This window comes from Phalaenopsis equestris, unplaced genomic scaffold, assembly GCF_001263595.1.
Source record: "Phalaenopsis equestris unplaced genomic scaffold, ASM126359v1 Scaffold000761, whole genome shotgun sequence".
Taxonomy (NCBI): Eukaryota; Viridiplantae; Streptophyta; class Magnoliopsida; order Asparagales; family Orchidaceae; genus Phalaenopsis; species Phalaenopsis equestris.
The window spans coordinates 329,044-351,853 of NW_018165201.1; the positions used below are offsets into that span (position 1 = coordinate 329,044).

The 22,810-nt window shown below is 36.8% G+C and overlaps 1 protein-coding gene across 6 annotated transcripts in view; it reads left to right on the top strand.

The window, feature by feature from the left end:
* Nucleotides 1–22,810, top strand: part of LOC110030833 (bifunctional 3-dehydroquinate dehydratase/shikimate dehydrogenase, chloroplastic) — a 63,772-nt gene that overhangs the window by 25,943 nt on the left and 15,019 nt on the right. For all 6 annotated transcript variants that reach the window (XM_020733758.1, XM_020733760.1, XM_020733761.1 and 3 more), the window contains exon 8: nt 18,760–18,908. In XM_020733758.1, the coding sequence (XP_020589417.1) occupies nt 18,760–18,908 (149 nt within the window). The remainder of the gene's footprint in view (nt 1–18,759; nt 18,909–22,810) is intronic.

The window sequence follows — 22,810 nt, forward strand, 5'->3', positions numbered from 1 at the left end:
TGGTTTGCCTTAAGCCCGCCACTAAGAGTAGCGGTTACTACTAGAGGTCTCGGATTGGGTGGTTTACAGTCAAATAGCATCATTATATTACGATCACAGTTATGTTTTGTTTGTGCTCTTGTAATTTTATGTAATTTAAGCGGTAATCATAATGCTATATTAATTGACAGAACACTATGTTAGCTATAGTCGATTTAAATTGCTTTCTTTAGGCAAATATCCACGATAACTCTACAAAATTCTCTTGAATGATACAACTCGTGGTGCTGATAAGGATCGTTCGATCATGTTAGATCGATTTCCTCCTTTGATTAAGTGATCATGGACCAAATAACTTTGGATGAGAAAACCTTGGAATCTTGATTGGGGTTTTCTTAATTCTATCACTATTTATTTTGAATTCTGAGTGAAAAAATTTTACACTATAAAGCTTTACGTCTACTGCTACTATATGTTGAACATTCAACATTCTAAACCACAAACCTTAATCAACAATATTCTCCCATCACAAGAAATTTTCTCCATAAGAGCTTGTGCTTATGGGAAACTTCAAACTCAGATCTTAAAAGTTCTTTCAAAATGAGGGCACTGGGTAGCGTCTTATCCATATGTTCATCGACCTCTGCAAATTCGACTGGTAATCTCATGTACAACTCGTTAGTCATATTCGAGAAAGGCCATGAGGCAAATTTTCATAACCTATAGAATCCATACAATTTACGTCAGTGTATCCTAGTAGTGTCTTGAAGGGAGCTACGACATTCATCATTATGAACCATGATTGGGCTCCAACATGCACGTTTGTCATAACCGTTGGGGGTGATGGATTCACATACGGCTTGGGTCTTGTACATTTGCAAAGGCTTTGCTCTTCGTTTTTTTGGACCCTACTTTGTCAGCAACCCATGACGTCTTTTTATTTTATTGCGATGTCCGGTGTCACGTGAGCGCTATTTGGCTAGGGGTTTCATGCATACTTTTGTTCAGGTGTGGTTTTGATGCATGGGTTGTTTCCTTTTGGGAAGGCATCAATTTCTCACCCACCTACTATATTTTTGGCTTTTAGGGGCCAACCTTTTTTTCTGTTGTTAGTCATAGATTATTGCTCCCTTTCAAATATTCTTGATGTGGCACATAGTGGTGGCCGCATCACAAGGTCTCAAGATAAAGGAGGTGGCCCAACTAGTAGATCCAAATCTATGACCAAATCAAGCTTGAGAGGACTTAAGATGATTTTGAAGGCCTTATAGACCTTCATTTTATGTCTATTTTCATTATGTTATGTAGTATTTATTTTCCTTAATGTTTTGTGTTAATTGTATGTTTTTATTTAAAGTGTATGTATTATTTATGTACATGTACTTTTGTGGAGTTAAGATATACTTATGTGGTATTGACCCTTGGTCAATACATGGAGTGGAAGCTTGTAAAAAGGGACAAGACACATTCTCTCTTCTTCTACTTTGGTAGTGAATATATGTGATGAAATGGTGCTTAGCACGTTGTATTCAAACTTATCTTTTCTCTGAAGAAAATTTCGGCTGTGTGAACACTTGAATTAATTATTCTCCATGAGGCATGGGGGCTGGCCTCCTAAGGAATTTGGTGATCTACATGGAAACTTGCTTTGGTGAATAGGAATTTTCAATTCTCTGCCCTTTTTTCATGCAAATCTTGAGCTGTTTGTGTTAGTGGTGTTGTCTACTATTATGTTCCAAAATAAAAACCCCTACCTCTTGTGTTTTATCTCATTGTTTTGTCGCTTCAAGTGAGAATCTCTAAATCTATATTTTTATGGGAAAACTGTACCAATTCAACCTTTTGTTCCAATTCACCTATCAAATTATCTCCAAAAATTTTGAATACAGTTTCATTCTATTTGCCTTATTACCTACTTCAAAATTATTAAAAAAATATCTGTAATGTTATGTTAAAATTATGGAGTAATGTTTGCCCAAAGAAAGCACTAACTTTTTGTCCTGTGTTTCCAGTTTCTATTTTTCTAAGTTTCGTGTCCCCAAATTTATAACCCTAATGGTCCAAACCCAACAAATACTCCGGATCAATACTAGAGTGTTTCTATTACTATCTCCAATTTAAATTACTTAACTCTCCTACCTCCACAAAAATTTAGCTAATTTTCCAAACTAGGTCACCTCTGGTAGTACTGACAATCTCCATTATATTTGGGTTTCTCCATATCAAATTAATTCCAAAATGTTATAGATCTGTATTTATTTCCCTACCCCACAATTCAAGTTTTTGTTTGGATGATTTTGAGGTCTATAGAGAAAGTTCTAAGCGTTTGAAGTGTGATTTCTAGATTCTGGACGGAATCTGGAATAAACTCTAATTTCACTCATACCACTTCCAATCGAGCGCCTCTACCAAAATTTGATCATTTGACTCTTGAAGGAGATTGCGTCCACCTAGATCACTTCTTAGTGATCTTGATTCTCCCCAAACAACCATCATCTCACATCTTCATTATCATTTTTGGTATTAGAGCTTGCTTAGGTGGACTAGCACTTGATCTTGTGGAATTTTGTGGAATGCGAAGCTTGGCAAGGCTTTTGCAACCCTTGACCTTCAACACTTTCTTTGAGGTAACCTTTTTCATCCCCTTGGTTTATCTTTTATTTGATATTTTACTTATATTGCAACTATTAGTGACAAATGTACATGTTTGATGCCAATTATGTCACAATTTGTGTTAGAACTAATGAAGTTAGCTCCACATTCAAATCCAACCAATTCATTTGAATCTAACCATTCATAATTTGACTTGAGTTACACCTAAACAACAAGGGATAGCTCCACATTGTAAATTAAGCCTATCCCTTGATTCTTAATTGGTATGGGAAAACTCTATGTGAACTATCTCTACTTTTATGTTTTGTTAGAAAGCTTAATTGTTTTGCTACTTGTGTTTTTAATTTTATTTTAGCATATTGTGAAGGTATAAAATTTTTAGATTTGCATTTTATCATTTGCAATCACATTTTAGTTTAACTAAGCAGACATATCATATTTAAAAGAACAAAAAAAAAATGAAATCTTTATTTATAAATCATGCCCCATAAATTAGCAATTCAAGATCAATTAGATTTGACTAATAGGAGAATAGAGGCTCTTAACGTGCAAAGCAATGAACAAATTCTCTAACTTAAGTAACAAATCAAGTTTAAGATATTAGCATTAGGTTGCCAAATTCTACTGACATAAACCATTTGAAAAAAAAAGATTTTCAAGAAGTGTCTAGGGACACCTTACCACCTAGAAGAAGTGACCTTTAGAAAAAACCTATGAATGAATATGTTAGAAACATTGAAGCTCAATTAGAATCCATTTAAAGTCAAAGTTGGTGCACTTAAATGTGATGGAGTTCATGAACCCAATAATTTTCTTGACTAGCTCACCCAAATAGATTAATTCTTTAAGTGGTGCAGATGTATAACTATCAAATGACCACCATTGCAAAAATAAAACTAACTGGTCATGCTAAAGTCTTTTGGACCATCCTTTTGGTTAAGGAATAGAGGCTAGGAAGACACCAACTAGCATGGGTAGAAATGAAGGAGATGCTTAGATCTAAATATTGCCCTAAAAAGCTCCATGGACAATTAATGACTTTAAGGTAGTGTAGTATGCAAGTGGTTGAGTACATGAACCAATTTGAAGACTTAATTGTCATAACACATTGCGCTAACCTTGTGTGAGAACTATCCAATAAGTTAACCATTGGACATTGGAGTGAGATCTACCATGAATTGGAACTTCATGACCCACAAACACTTGAGGGTGCTTTCCACCATGGATTATTTTTGGAAAAACATAAGAATGCGCTTTAAACTCTCGATCTAGAGGTCCAGGTTCTTCAGTTCCATCTTCTTGATATGCAAGACAAAGGTCTACTAGAACTACGCCACCACGCACTAGTAGCCAAACCCATTGGATCACACCTAACCCTTCATCCAAGATGAAGGAAATAATTTGCTTCAAGTGTCAGAAGAAAGGTCATATGCAACACTAGTGCACAAGGCCGAGATTATGTTTCTTGATGAGGTTGACAAATGGTTAGATGATGATAGGGTGGATGAAGACGTAGTGGAGATCCACGAAGACACCTCACTTTCTGATGAAGTGGTTGAACGTGAAGCCACCCCTTTAAAGTATGCGCAAATGCTTATCTGCTACCATGGAAGAAGAAAAATGGACGAAGAACATTCTTTTCATGTATGCCATGTGCAAGCCAAAGAGGTGTAAGATGTTGATAGATGGAGGTAGTGCTGTGAATGTGAAATTCACTCGTATCTTATCTCGAGCTATCCTTAAACCAGAGTCATTCCATGTCACTTGGGTAGATGACACTTCCCTGCCCGTCACAACCAGATATTTGGTATCTATTAAGATAGAAAGTTATATCAATCACATTTGGTGTGATGTCCTCCCCAAGGAAATCACACATATCTTATTAGTCTTTCATGTCTATGATTTGAATGTCCTTCACTATGGAAGATAGAACACTTTTGTGTTCAAATTCAATGGCAAAATCATAAAACTCTTTCTTGTGAAACCAATTGAAAAGAGGACAAACACGCCTCATAGAATTTACCCCACATCTAATACTCTAAAAACTTGAGAAGGGGATAGAGAACCTCCACCACACAAAATACTCCCTACACAACTTCACAAATCCCGATTCTGACCAAAAGAAGAACGCTAAGCTTCACTTGATTGTATTTTCCCTTCTATTTGGGTATTATTGTTGAGAGTCCTAGACATTCTTCGTCACATTTTAATTTAAGTATTATCAAAGTAAGATTCAACATCATTTAGAAAGAGTTTTTTTACTCAAGTTCCTATATTCGCTTCTTGTTTGAGAAGTTGCACCCAAACCTATTAAATTTCAAATCTCCAAAATTATAGCTCATTTACTTTATGAATTTCAGGATCTATATCTAGATGACCCATCAGGGTCTCTCTCCTCAACAGGACATCAAACGTGCCATAGATTTTACTATGGGTTCACAACTATCAAATCTACCCTATTATAAGATGAATCCCACTGAACATACTAAACTCAAGAGGCAAGTTGATGAACTATTAATGAAATATTTCATCCAAGAAAGCCTTAGTCCTTGTGCAGTTCTAGCATTGCCAGCTCCTAAAAAAGTTGGCATTTGGAGAATGTGTATTGATATCAAAGTATTCAACATGATCACTATCAATATAGATTTTCAATTCGCCTATTAGATGACATGTTAGATCTTGTTGGAAATGCCACATCTTTCTCCATGATTGACTTGAAAAGTGGTTATCACTAGATTTGGGTAAGGGTAGGGGATGAACGGAAGATAGTTTTTAAGACTCCTAACGAACTGTATGAGTTGTTAGTTATGTCTTTTGGACCATCCAGTGCTCTTTGTGCTTTTATGAGACTCATCTTAAACCCTTTATAAGAAAATTTTTGATAGTCTATTTTAACGACATTCTCATTTTTAGCCCTAGTGAACAAAATCACTTAGGACACCTAAGATCAGTGTTACATAACCTACAGGAGGAAAAGCTCTACATCATTATTAAGAAATGTTCCTTTTGTATGCTTGAAGTTATTTTTCTAGGGTTTACTGTGACTATTGATGGTTTAAAAGTTGATCATGCTAAAATTCAAGTCATTTAGATTGTCTCATACCTAAGAGTTTCATTGATGTCTATAGTTTTTATGGCTTAGCAACCTTCTACCCAAGGTTCATGAAAAATTTCAGCACGATTCTAGCTTCTATCACTGACCAATTGAAGAAATAGAAGTGTGTGTGGAATATATCAACCCAAAAGGTCATGGAACAAATCAAAGTCCTTATGACCTCGTCTCTTGTTTTAAAACATCCTGATATTAACAAAATTTTTGAGGTCACTTGTGATGCCTCTGGTGTAGGTGTAGGCATAGGCGGTGTTCCAAGTCAAGAAAATCTTCTTGTTGCCTTCTACAGTGAGAAGTTAAATGAAGCAAAATCACCATACTCACCTATGATAGAGAATTCTATGCAACTATGCAGGCGCTTCGACAAAGGAGATATCTCCTATTACACAGAGTTCTTTTTGAACACTTACCATCATGTTCTAAAGTTCATTGGCACTTAAAAGAAGTTAAGTTGTGAGCATACTAAGTGGGCTGAGTATTTTCAGTATTTTGTTTTTGTTCTAAAGCATAAACTAGGAGTTGATAATAAACCCGCTGATGCATTTTCTTGGTTGACCTTGGTAATCTCATCTTTAGAATTTAAGATCCCTAGATTTAACAGGCTTAAGACTGACTATCAAGCTTAGCCAAATTTCCATCCGATTTACTTTGAACATGTTAAGAATGGACAACCCTTTTTTAATATACTTAGTGAATATTCCATCCAAAATGGATATTTATATAAAGAGAAAAAATAGTGCGTCATCCGGAATTTGCTTAGGACATTTCTGATTACTGGTTCTTTTGGCTTTCTTTTAAGCGAGATATGGAGAGAATTGTTACTCAATGTTATCCCTGTAAAAAAGTTAAACATAGAACAACCATCTAGACGATATTATGCCTTACCCATACCATTTAGACCTTCGAAAGACCTTTCAATGGACTTTGTATTATGACTCCCTAGGACCTTTAGAGGACATGATAACATTTTTGTGATTATTGATATATTGTTCAGGACGACACACTTCCTACCTTATTTCAAGTCTAATGATGCCTCACACATAACAAGACTTTTTTAAGGACATTGTTAAACTCCTCAAACTTTTCTGAATAATATTTTTTGATCGGAATGTTAAATGTGTATCACGTTTTTGAAAATTTTGTGGAAATTTATGGGACAACACTTAAATTATCCTCAGTCTTCCACCCCCAAATTGATAGTCAAACTAAGATATTCAATGGATCATTAGAAAACTTCTTGGAAGTTTAATAGGTAGAAGCTTAGGAATTTATGACCTCCATTTACCTACTGCCGAATTTGTTTATGATAGCTCAGTTCTTAGGACCACCAAATGGAATGAAATTATTTACGGTTACAATCCTAGAAAACAAAACCAGTTGATCTTGCAAACATTCTCACAAATGCATTTTCTGATTTTGCATTTACATTTGCCAAAGATTTTCAAAATTTTCATAAAGTTGTTAATGAACAATTAGAAATTTCAAATGCAAAATATGTTTAGAAACAAAATTAAAAAATTTAAGGAAGTTAACGTAAGTGATTATGTATTGATCAAATTTCATTCTGAGAGGTATCCATCTTCTTCATTTAAAAAATTACAATTTAGGGTATATGGGTCATTTGAGATTATTAGGAAAATTAGTGTTAATGCTTATGTTTTAAATTTGCCTAAAAACATGTTTATCATCCCTATATTTAATGTGGAAGATTTAATACATTTTAAAGGTGTTAGCCAACCTATGAATGTGTATGATGCTTTTGAAAGACAACAAGATCACTTTTTGCAGAGGCTGACCCAGCACTCATTCTATGAAATAGACCACATCATCACTTTGGGGAGGACCGGGCATGTGATCGGAGATTCATAGTGAGGTGGAAGGATGAACCATCTACATAAGACACTTTAATCACTAGAGAGGATTTGCATAAGCTTAAACTAGACTTAGCAGATGTGTATGTTGATTTCAACTCTTCGGAAGAGAGTTCTTCTGAGACCAAGGGAACTAATGTGGCACATGGTGGTGACAATATCGCTTGGTCTCAAGCTAGAAGTGGTGGCCCAACTACTTGATCTAAATCTAGGGTCAAATCAAGCTTGAGAGAATTTTGATGGTTTTGAAGTCCTTGAAGACTTTCAATTATGTCTATTTCTATTATGTTATGTAGTATTTAATTTCTTCAATGTTGTGTGCTAATTGTATGTGTTTATGTAAAATGATGTATTATTTTTGTCGAAGTCAAATATTTGCTTATGTATAGTCATGGTATGCTTATGTGGCATTGACAATCGGTCAATGAATGGAGTGGGAGCTTATAAAAGGGGCTGACCATATGTGATTTGGGTAGTTACAAGAGGGGGTCGGCCATTCACTCTCTTTTTCTTTTGGTTAGTTGCTTTGGTAGTAAATATTTGTGATGAAAGGGTGCTTAACATGTTGTATTTTAATTGATCTTTTCTCTGTAAAAAAATGTTGGTTGTGTGAACATTTGGATGAATTATTTTCTATTTGCTTGAGGTTTGGTGGCCGACCACCGAAGGGATTTGGTGATATCCTTGGAAACTGGCTTTGGTGATTATGAATTTTTAATTCTTTATACTTCTTTCGTGCAAATCTTGTATTTGTGTCAGTAGTGTTATCTACTATTATGTTCCAAAATAAAAAACCTTAAATCTTGTGTTTTATCCCATTGTTTTGTAATTTTAAGTGAGAATCCTTAAATCTGTATTTTTCTAGAAATTATGTACCGGTTTAGTGCTTTATCCTAATTTACCAATCAAATCATCCCTAAAATTTTTTGAATTTGGTGTCATTATGTTCATCTCATTCTCTATTTCAAAAATATAAAAAAAACATATCTGCAATATTATGTTAAAATTCTGGAGAAAAATTGCCCAAAGAAAGCCTAACTTTTTATCTTGTGTTTTCAGGATTTTTCTATCCCCAATTCTCCAAAACCAACAAAACACTCCAGGTCAATACTAGAGTGTTTTTATTACTATCTTCAATTTAAATTATTAAATTCTCATACCTTCACGATAGATCTAGCCAATTTTCGAAACTATGCCACTTTTGGATAGGTTGACCAATCTCCACTATATTTGTGTTTCTCCATATCAAATTAATTCCAAAAGTACCAAACTTTTTAGATAAGTATTTGACACTCTACTATATATTTAATATCTTGTTTGTATGATTTGAAGGTCTATAGAGAAAGTTCTAAGTGTTTGAAGTGAGCTTCTATATTGTAGACAAAATCTCGAATAAACTTTAATTTCACTCATACTACTTCAAATTGAGCTCCTCTACCAAAATTTGATTTCCTGATCCTTGAAGGAGATTGAGTCCACCTAGATCACTTCTTAGTGATCTTAATCCTTAATCCTCTCCAAAGAGTCATCATGTCACACCTTCCTTATCAATTTGTGGTCACTTTTAATCTCTTTCATTGATCTCTGTTGGGGGATCTTTCGCTTTCCCAATCTCCTGAGAGATTTTTTGAAACCCTACTCCAATGATTGTTACAATTGATCCATCAACCAGTTTGTTACTTCCTTTAGGGGTTCGGATGTTTCAGAGGTTGCTTTGCTACTTTCCTCCTTAGTGTTTTAACCTTCTATGCCTCAAGAACCGCTCTCTCTTGCAAAGGTTGTTCATGGTTCCAATATTATAGATATTTTCCCCTCCACACTGGCTGTTAGTGGAGGTCGACCAGACTGGCCTAGATGGGCCTTGTCCAGCGTCATGCTGGACCGGCCGACCCTCCTAGGGGGTTGAATTATCCCCCTTCCCCCACCTTTCTTTCCTTTTTCCTCATTAATTTTCTTTCCTTTTCTATGAAATCCCTATTATAAATCCTTGTCTATTATATTACTTTTTTTATTCTATTTCCTAATTAAAATCATTGTCTAATATAATTCTTAATCCCTCTTATATATAGGGGCTATTATTGCTTAGGAAAGGGGGTTTTTTGACTTAAGAATTCAACGTGCTTTTTGGACAGCCGCCGACATGCTGTTTTCCCCTTCGAGGGCGGTATCCGTCTGTGAGAAAGTACTCCAGTTGTCCGTCGTTTGAGGTGGTGATCGTCTCCACGAGTTCGGGTTGTGCTCCGGCTATAGCTTGAGCCCGCTGAGAAATTTATCTGTGCTTACACTTTTCTTACTGCTGTCAGCCTGCCTACTAGCCCTACAACAGGCATCCACCACTTCTACCTCTCCCTAACAACCGCAGGCATTTTCTTTGCCTGCCAACGTACGTCGGACCCCTCCCTGCACCTCTGCAGGCTACCGCTCAGCCTCCTCCCTCCATCATGCAGGCTACTGCCGTCTGTTGTCCTGCCTCTAACTGGTTGCCTCCCTCCTCCTAGCAGGCCATAACCTCTCTATACTTCCTCCAACTACGGTTCACCGCCCCCACTGTCCTCCCCCTTCAACAACAACAGGATACTTCCCCCATCTACGATCTTCCCCTGTACAACCTTCACCGCAGCCGCCAGCTCTACTCCACTTCGGAGTTCCTACTCGTTGATATTTTTTGTGTCTTCTTTGTTGCGTCATTTGTTTGCAATTGTCTTGCATCTTTGCTTTGTGTGGTTGTTTTATTTTATTTTGAGTCTTCATTGTATCCTTAATTAAGTCAGCAATAATATTCGTATTTCTGAGTCGTGGTTTGGGTTAACTCCGGTATCACCAACTCTACAGTATTTTTTGATTCATCAGAATTCATATATTCAACATTAATAGCCTACACTTTTTTAATGTAAGCCGATTCCCCTCTTTTTTGATGAAGAGATTTTTACAATTGTAAGGCCTTTCTTTCTCTCATTTATTTACAAATTTTAATGGGCCATTCTACTATGAAAGTAATTCATTAGTCTGTGTCTGATTTATGTTTTTAGGCGGTTAATCTTTGGGGCTCATTGATCCTCGACATGTCATCATAAACTTTCTCTAAAAGTAAATTATATCAGACTATTCTCAAGATGACCCACTATATATTGGGTTCCCGATGTACATGTTAAAATGGTTTCTCCATTTTGACAGTTCCATTTAGTCGTCTATCACTACAATTTGGATTTTATTTCCATGACTTAATCTACATTATTTCTACCAGTATACACTATTATCTTTAGCTTCAATTTTTGAAAATAACTCTACAAATTGATATCTGATGTGGATGAAATATGTGAGATTTTCCCTTATGTTAATTCATGTTTTATTGCATATTTATGATAATATTATTCTTGGGCAAGATATTTTGTTGTATTGTCGGGTTACAATGGATTAAGCCACTTATTCTAGAACAAGAGGGAAATTGGGATTCAAAAGAGAAGATAAGGAGACCTTAGCCTGACACACCAAAGTTCAAACATGACACACCCATGCCCCATTCCAGAGAAGATGACATACCCGCGCCACTTCACGGACGCACCCACGCCAAGGGTAGCACACCCGCGCCACACCAATGGCGCACCCCCACCGAGCCCAGCCAAAGATTGGTGCACAAGCGCTAGGCATGGCTGTGGGTGCGCTCCTCATGTAGAATTCATTTTAAAAGTTTTTTCTTTGCCCTATCCATAAAAACTATTGTTGGAATGATGAGAGACACTCTTGGCTGGTTGGAGGCTATTCTCCGTTGCTTGTAAGGAGTTTTGTGAGTGCTCTAGGGTTTCCTCTTGCGAGTTTCCTTGAGAGAAACTTCTTGGGCAATTTTTTTGAGAGTTTTGAGGGGATTTTGTGTGTGAGAGAGATTTAGTCTATGTGGGAGGAAGATCGTGGAGCGATATTGTACGACGAGGAGTGGGTCTTGTGGAGAGTAATTGCATAGTTGTAAGTTATACTATCCTTCGCTTGTTTTTCTTCAATGGTTTCAATGAAGGTTTTCTTGTTTTACTATCTCATATCGAGTTGCTAAAATGCTTTTATGCTCCTCTAATGTAAGGATAGGATGTTTCTCATTTTGTTCTACATGTGTTTTTCCTGTAAACATTATATAAGTTTTTGATGTATGTATGTAATTGTATTAATCTTTGACACGTAGTTTACTCCTGATTTGATCAATTAGGATGTTATAAACTATTATGATCTAAGTCTCCTAATTGTCGGCTAGTAAAACAAGTAGGTTAACACATAATAGTCTAGTTAAATAGACATATTATCATTAGAAAATTACAACCTAAATTAGGGATCTGAAAAGTTTTAGGAAATGTTGTATGATTAAGTCCCATTTAACTGTAATACGGTTTCCAACTCTTCTTATGATCTAGACATAGGTTAAGAAGGACATTGTCCCTGATTGACAGCTGTTAGGTAGGGGAGGTCATAGGAAAATGATGAGAAACCACTATACCTGATTCACAGGGAGCATGAACCTTACTTCTTTTGAAGGATGCTCAAATACTCCATGCTTTATGTTGTTTCTTTTATAATTTGATGTTGCTCTTAGGGCTGTTAGACTTTCATTCATGCAAGTGAGATAACTTCAAATTAGGTTAAGTAGAGTAGCAAATTAGAGTTCCCTTTGTTAAAAAACTTTTTGACCATTTTCTCATGAGATTGATATTCGAACTCATTTCTGTATATTTTTCGATCGACACGTATACTTGCGTGGTTGACCTAATTGTTTTGTAAAAATTTCAGGTGTTAAGTTTTTGGAGGCATTGTTGGGGGAAAAGAGTTAAAAATTTTCTGACTTTAGAACTCTATTTGAATGACTTAAGGTTTAGGTTTGAACATTTTTTTATTTCTTGTCTATTTATTTATTTTTATTTTTTTGTGTCGTACCTGTGTGTTGCATTGTCATTCTTGTTGCAGATGTCAAAAAGCCAAATAACAAAAAAAGCCAAAAATAAACAAATTTTTTTACTTGCATTATTTCTTTTCATCGTGTGTTCGCTTATGTTTCTTTCTTGTTTTTCTGCTTTTATCTCATTTCTTGTGTTAGCGTAGGACCACCCTTTGCACACCCATCAACACATGCATAGGAGTAGCTTAAGTGCACAGTTGCCACTTGACCCGGAAATTGAGCGAATCTTTATGTTGTCAAGCTTAGGAATGATATTATTTCGTTCACCCAAATAGATTGATAGTTGATTTATGAGGCTTGGGAGAGGTTCAAGGAGTTAGGAAGTACTCACACCATGTCCTACCTAATTGGCTTATTATCCACACATTTTATAGTGGGTTGGTATGTTCCTTAAGGGCCATCATAGACGCCGATATCAAAGCCCCTTGATGAGGCGTATAAATTGATTAAGGAAATAGCCACCAATAGATTTCGATGGTCTTCTGATAGAATCACCCCGGAGAAGTTAGCTAGTGTGCACAACACGTATGTTTTGACCAGCCTAGCTTCCAAAGTAGCAACCATTTCTAGGAAGTTAGACACCTTCGAGATGAATTTAGTGTCAGGATCTCTACTAAGTGATGGGATGATGCATGGATTGGTAAGAGAATCTAGCACTATTGCCTTAGAGACTATGAATATTGTAGGAAATTAGGCCTGTAACCCTACTCTAATGCCTACAAAGCGGTTGGAAGCATCACACCAATTTTCAATGTAATAACAATAACAATTAAGATGTAGGAAACCAGCTGTGGGGGTACCCCCAAGGCAATCCTGTAAGAAATTGAAATAACCATGGAAATTCGAACCTGAGACAAAACCTTTCCCCTTGGATTCTCTTCAAACAACCAGTTAAAGGATAGGAGACTATCTTTGGAGGAAATTGTGTTACAATTAGGGAATCAATTACAGAGCAAAGCTGGAGCAATAAGAAATATTGAGACTTAAATCGAACAATTGGTGAACTCGATGAGTAATAGACCCCAAGAGACTCTCCCTAGCTACAGGTAAGTGATATCAAGGGATCAGAATCCTGAGCATTGTAAGGCAATTAAAGTAAGAACTATGATGGAATGGGAAGAAACCCATAGGAGAGAGAATGAACTTGTTGAGTCGGACTTGGGAAAATCTACTTCACTTCTTAGGATAGGCAAGAGAGACCATCACCATCCTTCCTTTAGAGACTCCAAAAGCCTAGGAAGGACCAACACATGTCCGAGGTTCTAGCGCTTGTCAATAAACTCACCATTAATTTGCCTTATGATAAATTCCTAAAACGGATTCCGAGCTATGTGGGGTTTGTAAAATATGTTTTTGACAATAAGATAAAGCTAGGAGCCAACAACAAGATGTTGGTCTTGATTTGAGGAGTGTAGTATTATCTTGCAAAAGAAGTTGCCTAAAAAACTAAAAGGAATGGTTAGCTTTACCATTTCTTGTGCCATAGGAAAAAAATTTTAGTGGGAGGGCGTTGTGTGACTTAGAAGCCATGATCAATATTATGCCCCCATGCATTTTCAAAAGGCTAGGGTTATGAGAAGTTCACTCCGACTCTTCAGTTAGTGGATCGATTTGTGACCTACCGGAGGGGAGTGATAGTGAACGTTCTATTTAAGATTGATGAATTCATATTCTCGGTTGATTTCGTAGTCCTAGACTTTGTAGATGATAAAGAGATTCCCTTAAATTTTGGCCGACCCTTTTTAGTCACTGGGAGAGTGCTAATTGATGTTTAAAAGGGAAGATTTACTATGAGAGTGAATGATCAGGAAGTAACTTTCAATGTTTTGAAATCCATAATGTTTCCCCAAGCCTCTAAGGATGATCAAGGCCAGAGTGTAGAAGTGGTGGTAAGGATATTTGATAGCCAATCTTTTGAATCTAATAAGTTGGACCTCGAAGAGCAAGCTATTGTGGATGAATTTTGTTGGAATATATTTGAGGAAGAGTCTGCTCTTTGTTTAAAGGTGTCTCCTTGAGTTGTTAGGGATATAGTTAAGTCTATGAGAGGAGCCCTAGTGATAGGGTTGGAGATTTCCTTTGAGCAGAGAGAGTGCGATTATTTAGGAAGATATTCCAATGTTCCCCTCATGAGTGCTGATGAATCGAGCGAATTACAAAATGGTGAGGTGCAAGGAGCCCTCAAGCAAGAACTTTTTCTTAGGGTTTATTATTCGATTCGGCCCTCATCATACTATTTGAAAGATGATCGTAGGAGTGAGACTCATCAGGTGCTAGGAAGTCTGAACATGGGTGTGAAAAAGGACTGATTTTTTGGAAGATCATAGAATAGAAAGGACATTGAATGATTTAGGAAATTTCTAAGACAGTTAATATTTGGGATGATTGATCAGAGTTTGTTTAAAAGATAAATTGATATTGGAAAATTCTGGTATGTTTGATTTGATATTGTATGATTTGGCTGAGGATGTTACAACAAACACTACTTGGGAGACAACCCAAGCATTAACTTGAGATTTGATTCAAGCTAGATTTTGTTTGTGTTTTGTTTTGTGTGTTTTTATGTGTTGTCTTTTTTGTTAGAATTGTGTGTTAGGATTAGGGGTGTAAAGGAGTCAAGCTCGAGTCACCCTCGACTGGAGCTTGAACTTGATTAATTTTATCAAGCTCAAGTTCGAGCTCGAACTTTAGTTTATGAGTTTGAGTCGGCTCGCGAGCCGACTTGTTTAGTATATATGGGAGAAAATGATATTAATTTAAGCTAGCTTTATAATTAGATGGCAAATAGAATGAACACTTTGAAGATATATTAATAAGAAATCACCTAATATACAATATAAAATATTATTTTTTAATATTTTTAATACCTTAAAGATAAAATCTAAAAAATTAATATATTTTGAGTATAGTTTATATTAATACTTTTTTATGTGAGCCAACTCATGAGCTAACGAGTTTAGTCGGGACTCGCTTGAGCTTGGCTTGTTAGCTCATTGAACTCAGTTCAGGAGCCACTTATCGAGCTGAGCTCACAAGTCGACTTGACTCACTTACACCCTTAATTAGAATCCTCATCGGAGTAGTCAGACCCTGCTTGTTTGTTGGAGAGGATGGGAAAGGTAGTGGGAAGAAGTCGGGCTGGCACACTCCCTCTCTAGACAGGCTGCGACATCCCCGTGCTTGTCTCGCGCGATAGAGCTAGTGGTATACCCACGCCTCGCTAAGAGCGCGCCAGCGCTGTCCTGACCTTTAGCGTTAGTGCCCACCTTAGTAAAAATGCAGTTTTGGGTATTGTGGTCATTCACAATACCTATTTACCTACCTGTATTGTCTGCTTAGCCGACGTCGATCGTAGGAGAGTAAGAGTAAGAAGAAAACGAGAAAGAAGAAGCGAAGCTAGGAGAAAAGGAAGAAGAGGAAGGATTAGCTAGCTTCCACTACTTTTGAAGGTAAGGCATCAAGTTTTTTTGCTTTTTTTTTATCGCTCCATCCCTTCCGTAATCTTGAGTCTTGTGACACTCAGGAGGAAAGGAAAGAACGAAAAACCTTTGATAATAAGAAGTTCATTTGCCTCAATGCGTCAAATTTTAACAATGACTTTTTGATGTCAAAGAAGTTGATCCCTGAACGGGCGTTCCTGTAACCCGTAGGTCGGGTAAAGGGGCAAATTGTTGGTTGGAATTGGGTGCGATTATGCTACACCGCTTCCTTGCCGTATTCTTTATCGTGTGCTAGTATTTCGTTAATGCGAAGGAACCCATAGATGATAGTGTAATTGTGCAAGGTAAGTGGATCATGTTCGACTCCGACAATTAACTCACTTCCGAAATTGGTTAACTTCCTCAACTGCGTGTATTCAAACTTCTTGGCTCCTAATTATGAGGAAATTATCAATTTTATCTTGGACTACACTTTCTAGTGGCTTGTGCTGGACAAGAAAATTGTTAATTTCTCTCGTGTTGCAATGAATAAGCAGTCCAAGGCCTATCAAATCCTGTAACTTTTTGATATGGGCTCGAATGATGCCCACCACCAATCTGATAGAGGTTTTGAAGGACCGTTTCATTCAGACAGACATGTCTATTGATGTAAGGTCGATCCCGACGATCTCCTCAAGCCACATTGTCAGCGGTAGAATCATTGTGGGTTGGGTTAGCTGTGCTTGGTCACTGTGCTATGTGCCAAAGCTGGCGTGGTTGGGGAGAAGTGGGAGGAGCTGTTGAATCCCTTGAAGCCGATCACCAAATCCATTAGTTTCTCCTTGAACGTCCACACACTAGAGGGGAGAGAGAGAGTTCTTCACGATTTCCGCCGTCCCTTGTTGCGATCTTTGACCGTCTTGAGTCTCTGTCCACAGATGTCGCGGTTATGTAGTGGGAGCTTGCATGATCTCCGCGAGCAGTCACGTTTCTTCGAGGTACAACACCAACAGTAGTATGTATTCATGCACCTGTATTTCACTATCGAGCAGTTGTACTGACAGGAGGGGCAGAACATCGTTTCGGACCCAATTATCTTTATGACACTACCCTCGTTCGAGCTTTTCGAAGATGTAGGCGAGCCCATGGATGATGATCAGGATGGCGATGAAGGGCCAGTTGAGGCTGCTCTTCTTTTAAGTTTTTGTTGCTTTACTTTGACTTCATTGCTAGTGTGTTTTATCTGTGATGTATACACTTTGGTGGTGTTGTGGACTTCCAGCATGTTGACGTAGACACTGCACTTTGCACATTGACTCACATGGGCGATGATTATTTTGGAGTTCAGTTATGTTTATCTTTGATTTGCTCTCTTTGGATGTTTGTATATGTGGCTGTGCTTTGAGCGATATTGCTTCCGCTCCTGTTACTATTGCATACACGTGGTGTTTTACTTCCTATTATTATTTACTGTCCTTACTCTTGGTCTTGTCATGTGGTGAGCTTAGGGTAAACAGAAGTTTGTGGGAGAGACTCTACCTACGTGCGTGCCTGAATGTAATTTCACTTCTACGCTTAGACTCTGGTTATTGTAGTCACATATAAAGGAACTTTTGCTATTTGATCATGGGATGTAAAGATTTTAAAAATGATGTAAAGTTCCATCCAAGGTTTGAGTTTTTAGCTAATTCAATAATAATCTAATACCCAGCTTTAATCACTTTCGCTTCTAGCATGGAATTCTCAAAATATATAAAAATGTATGCCTATAAAGAGAAGTAATTATTCAAGGATTTTAAGCCTTAACTATTAACTCAAACAATATGACTAAACTTAATTTTGGAATGAATTATAAGATATTTTGAACTCACATTAAGAGATAATTAAGGAATATGAATTTGGGAAGACTAGATATTCAGAACCCTTAAAATTCACACTTAATTCGATATAATAATTCTCAATGGAAAAATAAAAGGGATAAAAATTAAGAAGAGAAAAAGGAAAGAAATTCGTCAAAGAAGAGGGAAATCCCGACTCTCAAGCGGTAATCCCAACCTCCTCCAGGGTGAATTATCTTTTCTGGTGGACATCTCGGTCTGCCAGCCAAATTTAGTCCCTCTTTCCAGCGGAAATAAGAAAGGAGGATTTCTTTTCCCTGCTCTCTTCCCGACTTGTTCTTCCATCTCCGCTGGCTTCCTTGCTAGTTCTCCAGTTTCCGTTTTTCCTTGTGGGTTTCACCCACTTATCCTTTCTGCAGGATTTTCCAACCGCAGGACCTACATCCACCGGGGCACCTACCTTCAGCCTTTCCTAACGCTGACGCTCCCTGCTCTTCTCTTGCCTTAGCTAATGCGACTCTGCTCGCCACCATAAAGAGGGAGTTTCTATTTTCAGGGGAAATACCAACTTTCAAACTGGTTTCCGACCCTAAAGTAGGATTTTCTCTCTCATTATCTACAATATATATAGTGGCTAATTACTTACAAACCTATGTATTTGAAGCCTCAAACCATAATAATACTGATTAAGCTACCAGCACGTCGTAAAATAACCATATGGGAGGTAAATTTGTTGTCAGAGAAATAATGAATTTGGGATTATTATTCATTAAAGTTTCATGTTTACTCGGATATGTGGATGTTCATATGATAAATGTAATCTGAACACTATATTTGTCTTTGCTGGGAGAATTTATATCCAAATCTCGCAAGCCCAGCTTTAACTAAGTTGATTAAATCAACGCAAAAACACAAAGCCATGATTTTTTTTTGATCTTGTGATTCATTTTTTTCATGGTTATGAAACAATTTTGTATCTGCTGACTGCTAGAACGAGCCAGAGAACTTGCTAACTTTGTTGGCGGACAAGCTATATCACTCGCAGATTTAGAAAATTTCCATCCAGAGGAAGGGATGATCCTTGCAAATACAACATCAGTAGGAATGTACCCAAACATTCATGACACCCCTCTCTCCAAGGTTTGCTTGGTTCTTTTTTTACCAGTAATTTTTGTTAATATTGATGCCCACTGCTTGTCATGATTTTTTGACAAATTTTATGTTGGTTGCCGACTACCTAATGCAACTCTCCAATTTTCACATCCGGGGCTTAGAACGCCGGCAATTTTAGTGTTTATTGTTGTGGTTGAATGCCCGCTGCCTGCTATTTTACATTGTGGAAGGAAAAAACATTTTATTATAGTAAATTATCATGAGCTTTTATATAGAATTTTATGGTGCATTTATAATAGATGTTCAGTGACTAACAACTAAGAAATGGAGGGAGGGTGTCATTTTGGTTTGTCAAGACCGGTTCCCTTTTTATTCAATTCATCTTTTTCTTTGTTCATTTTTTGATCCTTGTGGTTGACGGTAGTTAGGATTTGTTTGTCTCCTTTATTATTAGCTGAAAGAACAAGGCAATGGACCACAATTACCTTGGTTCAAAGTGGATTGTTGTGATTTTATTTTCACCCCTTAATTCTTATAGAAGAAATAAAAAGAAAGATAAACGTTGCATGCCCAAGGTCTAGTCCATGATAAAAAACTTTGGGCTCCAAAAACTTGTATCTGACTTTCTGAAAGAGTTTAACTCTATCTCAAAGTTTTCCAGAAGTATTCAATTTTAGATACTTGGATATCTTTCCTTCATTTTGTAAGGAGTTTATAATTTGGTTTCAGGTTTTTAATAGTCACGAGACCTTATAATTAATCTCTCCCAGTAGCAAAAGATACCTTTTAATTTAAGCTAGTTGTTAGGGGCTAAATGCTTCAAGTATTATAGTAATAGTTTTGCTTTCATATTAATAAATTAACTCCCTCAAATTTGATCAGATGATGGGGGTATGATGACGAACCGGATCAAGATCTCATGATCTAGCCTCTTGAATTAACATCATATTTAGTCTGCTTTGTCAAAGAGGTTTGCTTGCTCAACCTGATTAAAGGAATTTTGCCAGCAATTATAGGTTACATCATCTAAGCGAATTTTGTAAACATTAGTGGATATTTATTCAAGGGAATAATTTTAAGTGTATATTAACTAATAGAGAGTTTTGTGTCTTATTAAGTTCACTGTATAATTCATCATTCGAAGGATTTAGTCAATTGAGGTACTTGCGAGTTTTAATCATATTTCTAATTTAATCATGTTATTTTGTGACAAATCACTCAGTCTAGGAGCTCTTATCATAATTGTTTCTTTTTTTGTTGGTATTTGAAAACAAAATCATATGGTTAGAGAACATGTGTTTTGTTTTTACTTGAAATCTTTGAGAGTGATTTTAGATATATAATTGATATGATATTAGCATTTTTTTAGCTTAGCTAAGTATAAATATGTGTTTGTTTATTGTATTAGGGGTATTTTGTTCATATGAGTTTTGTGAGGGCCCCTTATTGTTCTTGGATGGGGACGAGTCTGTATCAACGACATTGGGTGGTAGCAACTATATCCCTCTGTTATTGGTGGTGCAATCTCAGGTCTTCTTCCTTTGTCAATCCCAATCAGTTACAAGAGTAGGAAACTCTCTTGTATTTGGTTTCTTTTTTTTTATTAGTGCATATTATTTTTGTTTTGTATTGTTTTTTTTTCATCTCGGATTTTTTTTTTCTTTTGTTCTTGCTTAATTTTCTCCAATCCCTCTTTTCTGGTATCATTTGATATCAAAACTAGGCTAACCCTACTTCCATCCTAGTGTTACCAAAATCCTCTCAATTCTAAACTCACAAATCATAGTCAAATATTAACCTAACCCTAATTCTCAATTGCTGATTTTCAAAATCTGCAACCATAAATATTTTTTGTGCACCTAGATCTGGCCCATATACCCTTTTTCTCCTCCAAAACCTAACTCACCAGACCATAGCCAAATCTTGACTTAACCCTAATTTCCCTCTGTTGATTTTTAAAATCAACAACCTTAAATAGTTTTTCTGCACCTTAAATCAGTCTCATACACCCTCTTTCACATTTCAAACCTAAACCCTAGCTATGCCACCGAAGAGACAAGTGTGGGAAGTCTAAGACCCTTCAATCTTGGGAGGTTACAACAGCTTCATCACCTTCAACATGTTCGACCTGAAATCATATCATGAGGAGTCAGAAGCTTCGACAGATTAGGCCGAAGCTCCGCCAATAGATTGACGTGGGGCAGGATGGGGACCCTGGACCGGTTTCGTCCATGTCAGGGAGGACCAATCGGCCCTCTCCCCCTCTCTTTAAGGCTAGGGTTGCCTCCCACTCCTAATAGGAGCAAGGGTATATTTGTCTGTTTGTTTTTATTTGGTTTAGGTTCTTGTTGATTAAAAATATGTGGCTTGCTATTGTATTATTGGCATTCTATTCATTTGAGTTTTTGGCGGGCTTGTTCTCCCTTTGTGTTTCTCAGATGGAGGCAAATCTATGTCCACATCGTTAGGTGGCAGCAACTATATCCCCTCGTTGCTGGTGGTGACATCCCGGATCAACTTCCTTCGTCAATCATTCAGGTGGTGATTTCTACGTTTCAATCGTTCGCGAGAATAAGAAATTCTCATCTCTTGTATCTTTTATTTGATTAGTGCATATTGACTTTGTTTTGGTTGTTTTTTTTTGCTTCGAATTGTTTGCTTCGTTATTCTTGCTGAATCTACACCCCCCTGGCGATATCAATCGTATTCTTCTCTTTTGATTGTCTTTAAGTCCAAATAATTTACATTAAAGTTTGGTACATTTTTATTATAATATTCTCTGAGGCTGAGATTTTCTATTAACACGACAATCATCAATGTGTTTGAATAATCGAACATTGCATTTGGATCATATCAACTTTGTTTGCTTGTTGTAAAGAATTGGGTTTATCAGTAGTGTATGATTTAAGTTTATTTTTTAAATTCATTGCTCTGTATATCTTGCTGATTTTATCTCAAATATATTGCGGTTCAATTATAGGAATTAAAATTTGTGATTTCACTTGTATTTATCATATTGAGGTTTTACAAGGAATTTTTGTTGTCAGAGGCATTGGTCATATCAAATGTAAAAGCGATATATATATATATATATATATATATATTAAACATTTTCCATCGTAATGTTTGAACTGTCGTATGTTTGAATACTCCAGTTCTCAATGTCACCATCTACACCCACAACTTAGACAAAAAAAACAAACTACTCCGCTAGAGGTTGTGATTCCATCTTCTCCTAATCAGGCAGGCAATATGACAACCATTCAATCCCCAATTGTAGCTCTGTCGTCTTTGGAACCTCCTATCGTGGGGGAGAGGGAGTTTCTTTAGACCCCGCCTGCTCTAGAACCAATCATTGATAATGTATGTGGAAATACTTCTACTGCTTCACAACTGCCTCATCATGTCCAGAAAGTTGTTAATATTACTCAGGCTCATGGGGATCAAGACGTGTAACGACCTACACCTATCCGACCACCTTTGAAATCTACTGATCAGACGAGTCAATCATCGGATGAGGAATGATAGGTCTACACATCGAGGAGGAAGAATAAGAATGAGGATCTACTCGAGCTCAGGAATCTGATGGATGATACTTTGGTTACTACGGGCAATGGTTCAGTTAGCCGCCAATTTGTTAGCCGGCTCACTTCCGAGAACTAGAGGCAGGACTAAAGTGGGACGTTCCTAGCATTTTTATGTCATTTTGTGGCTTTTTGGTTTTCAAGCTTTTTGTATATTTGTTTTATCTGGGTTTTGTGTGTGTTATATTGTATGAGTTGGATTTTCTTTTAGGTCATCTCATACAACATTTCTGTATCTTTTTCGTATTAATATATTTGCCATCGTGCTTTTTCTTAAATATATATATATATATATATTTTAATGCTGAACTAGCCATTAATGAAGGCTAGAGGTATAAAAACCCC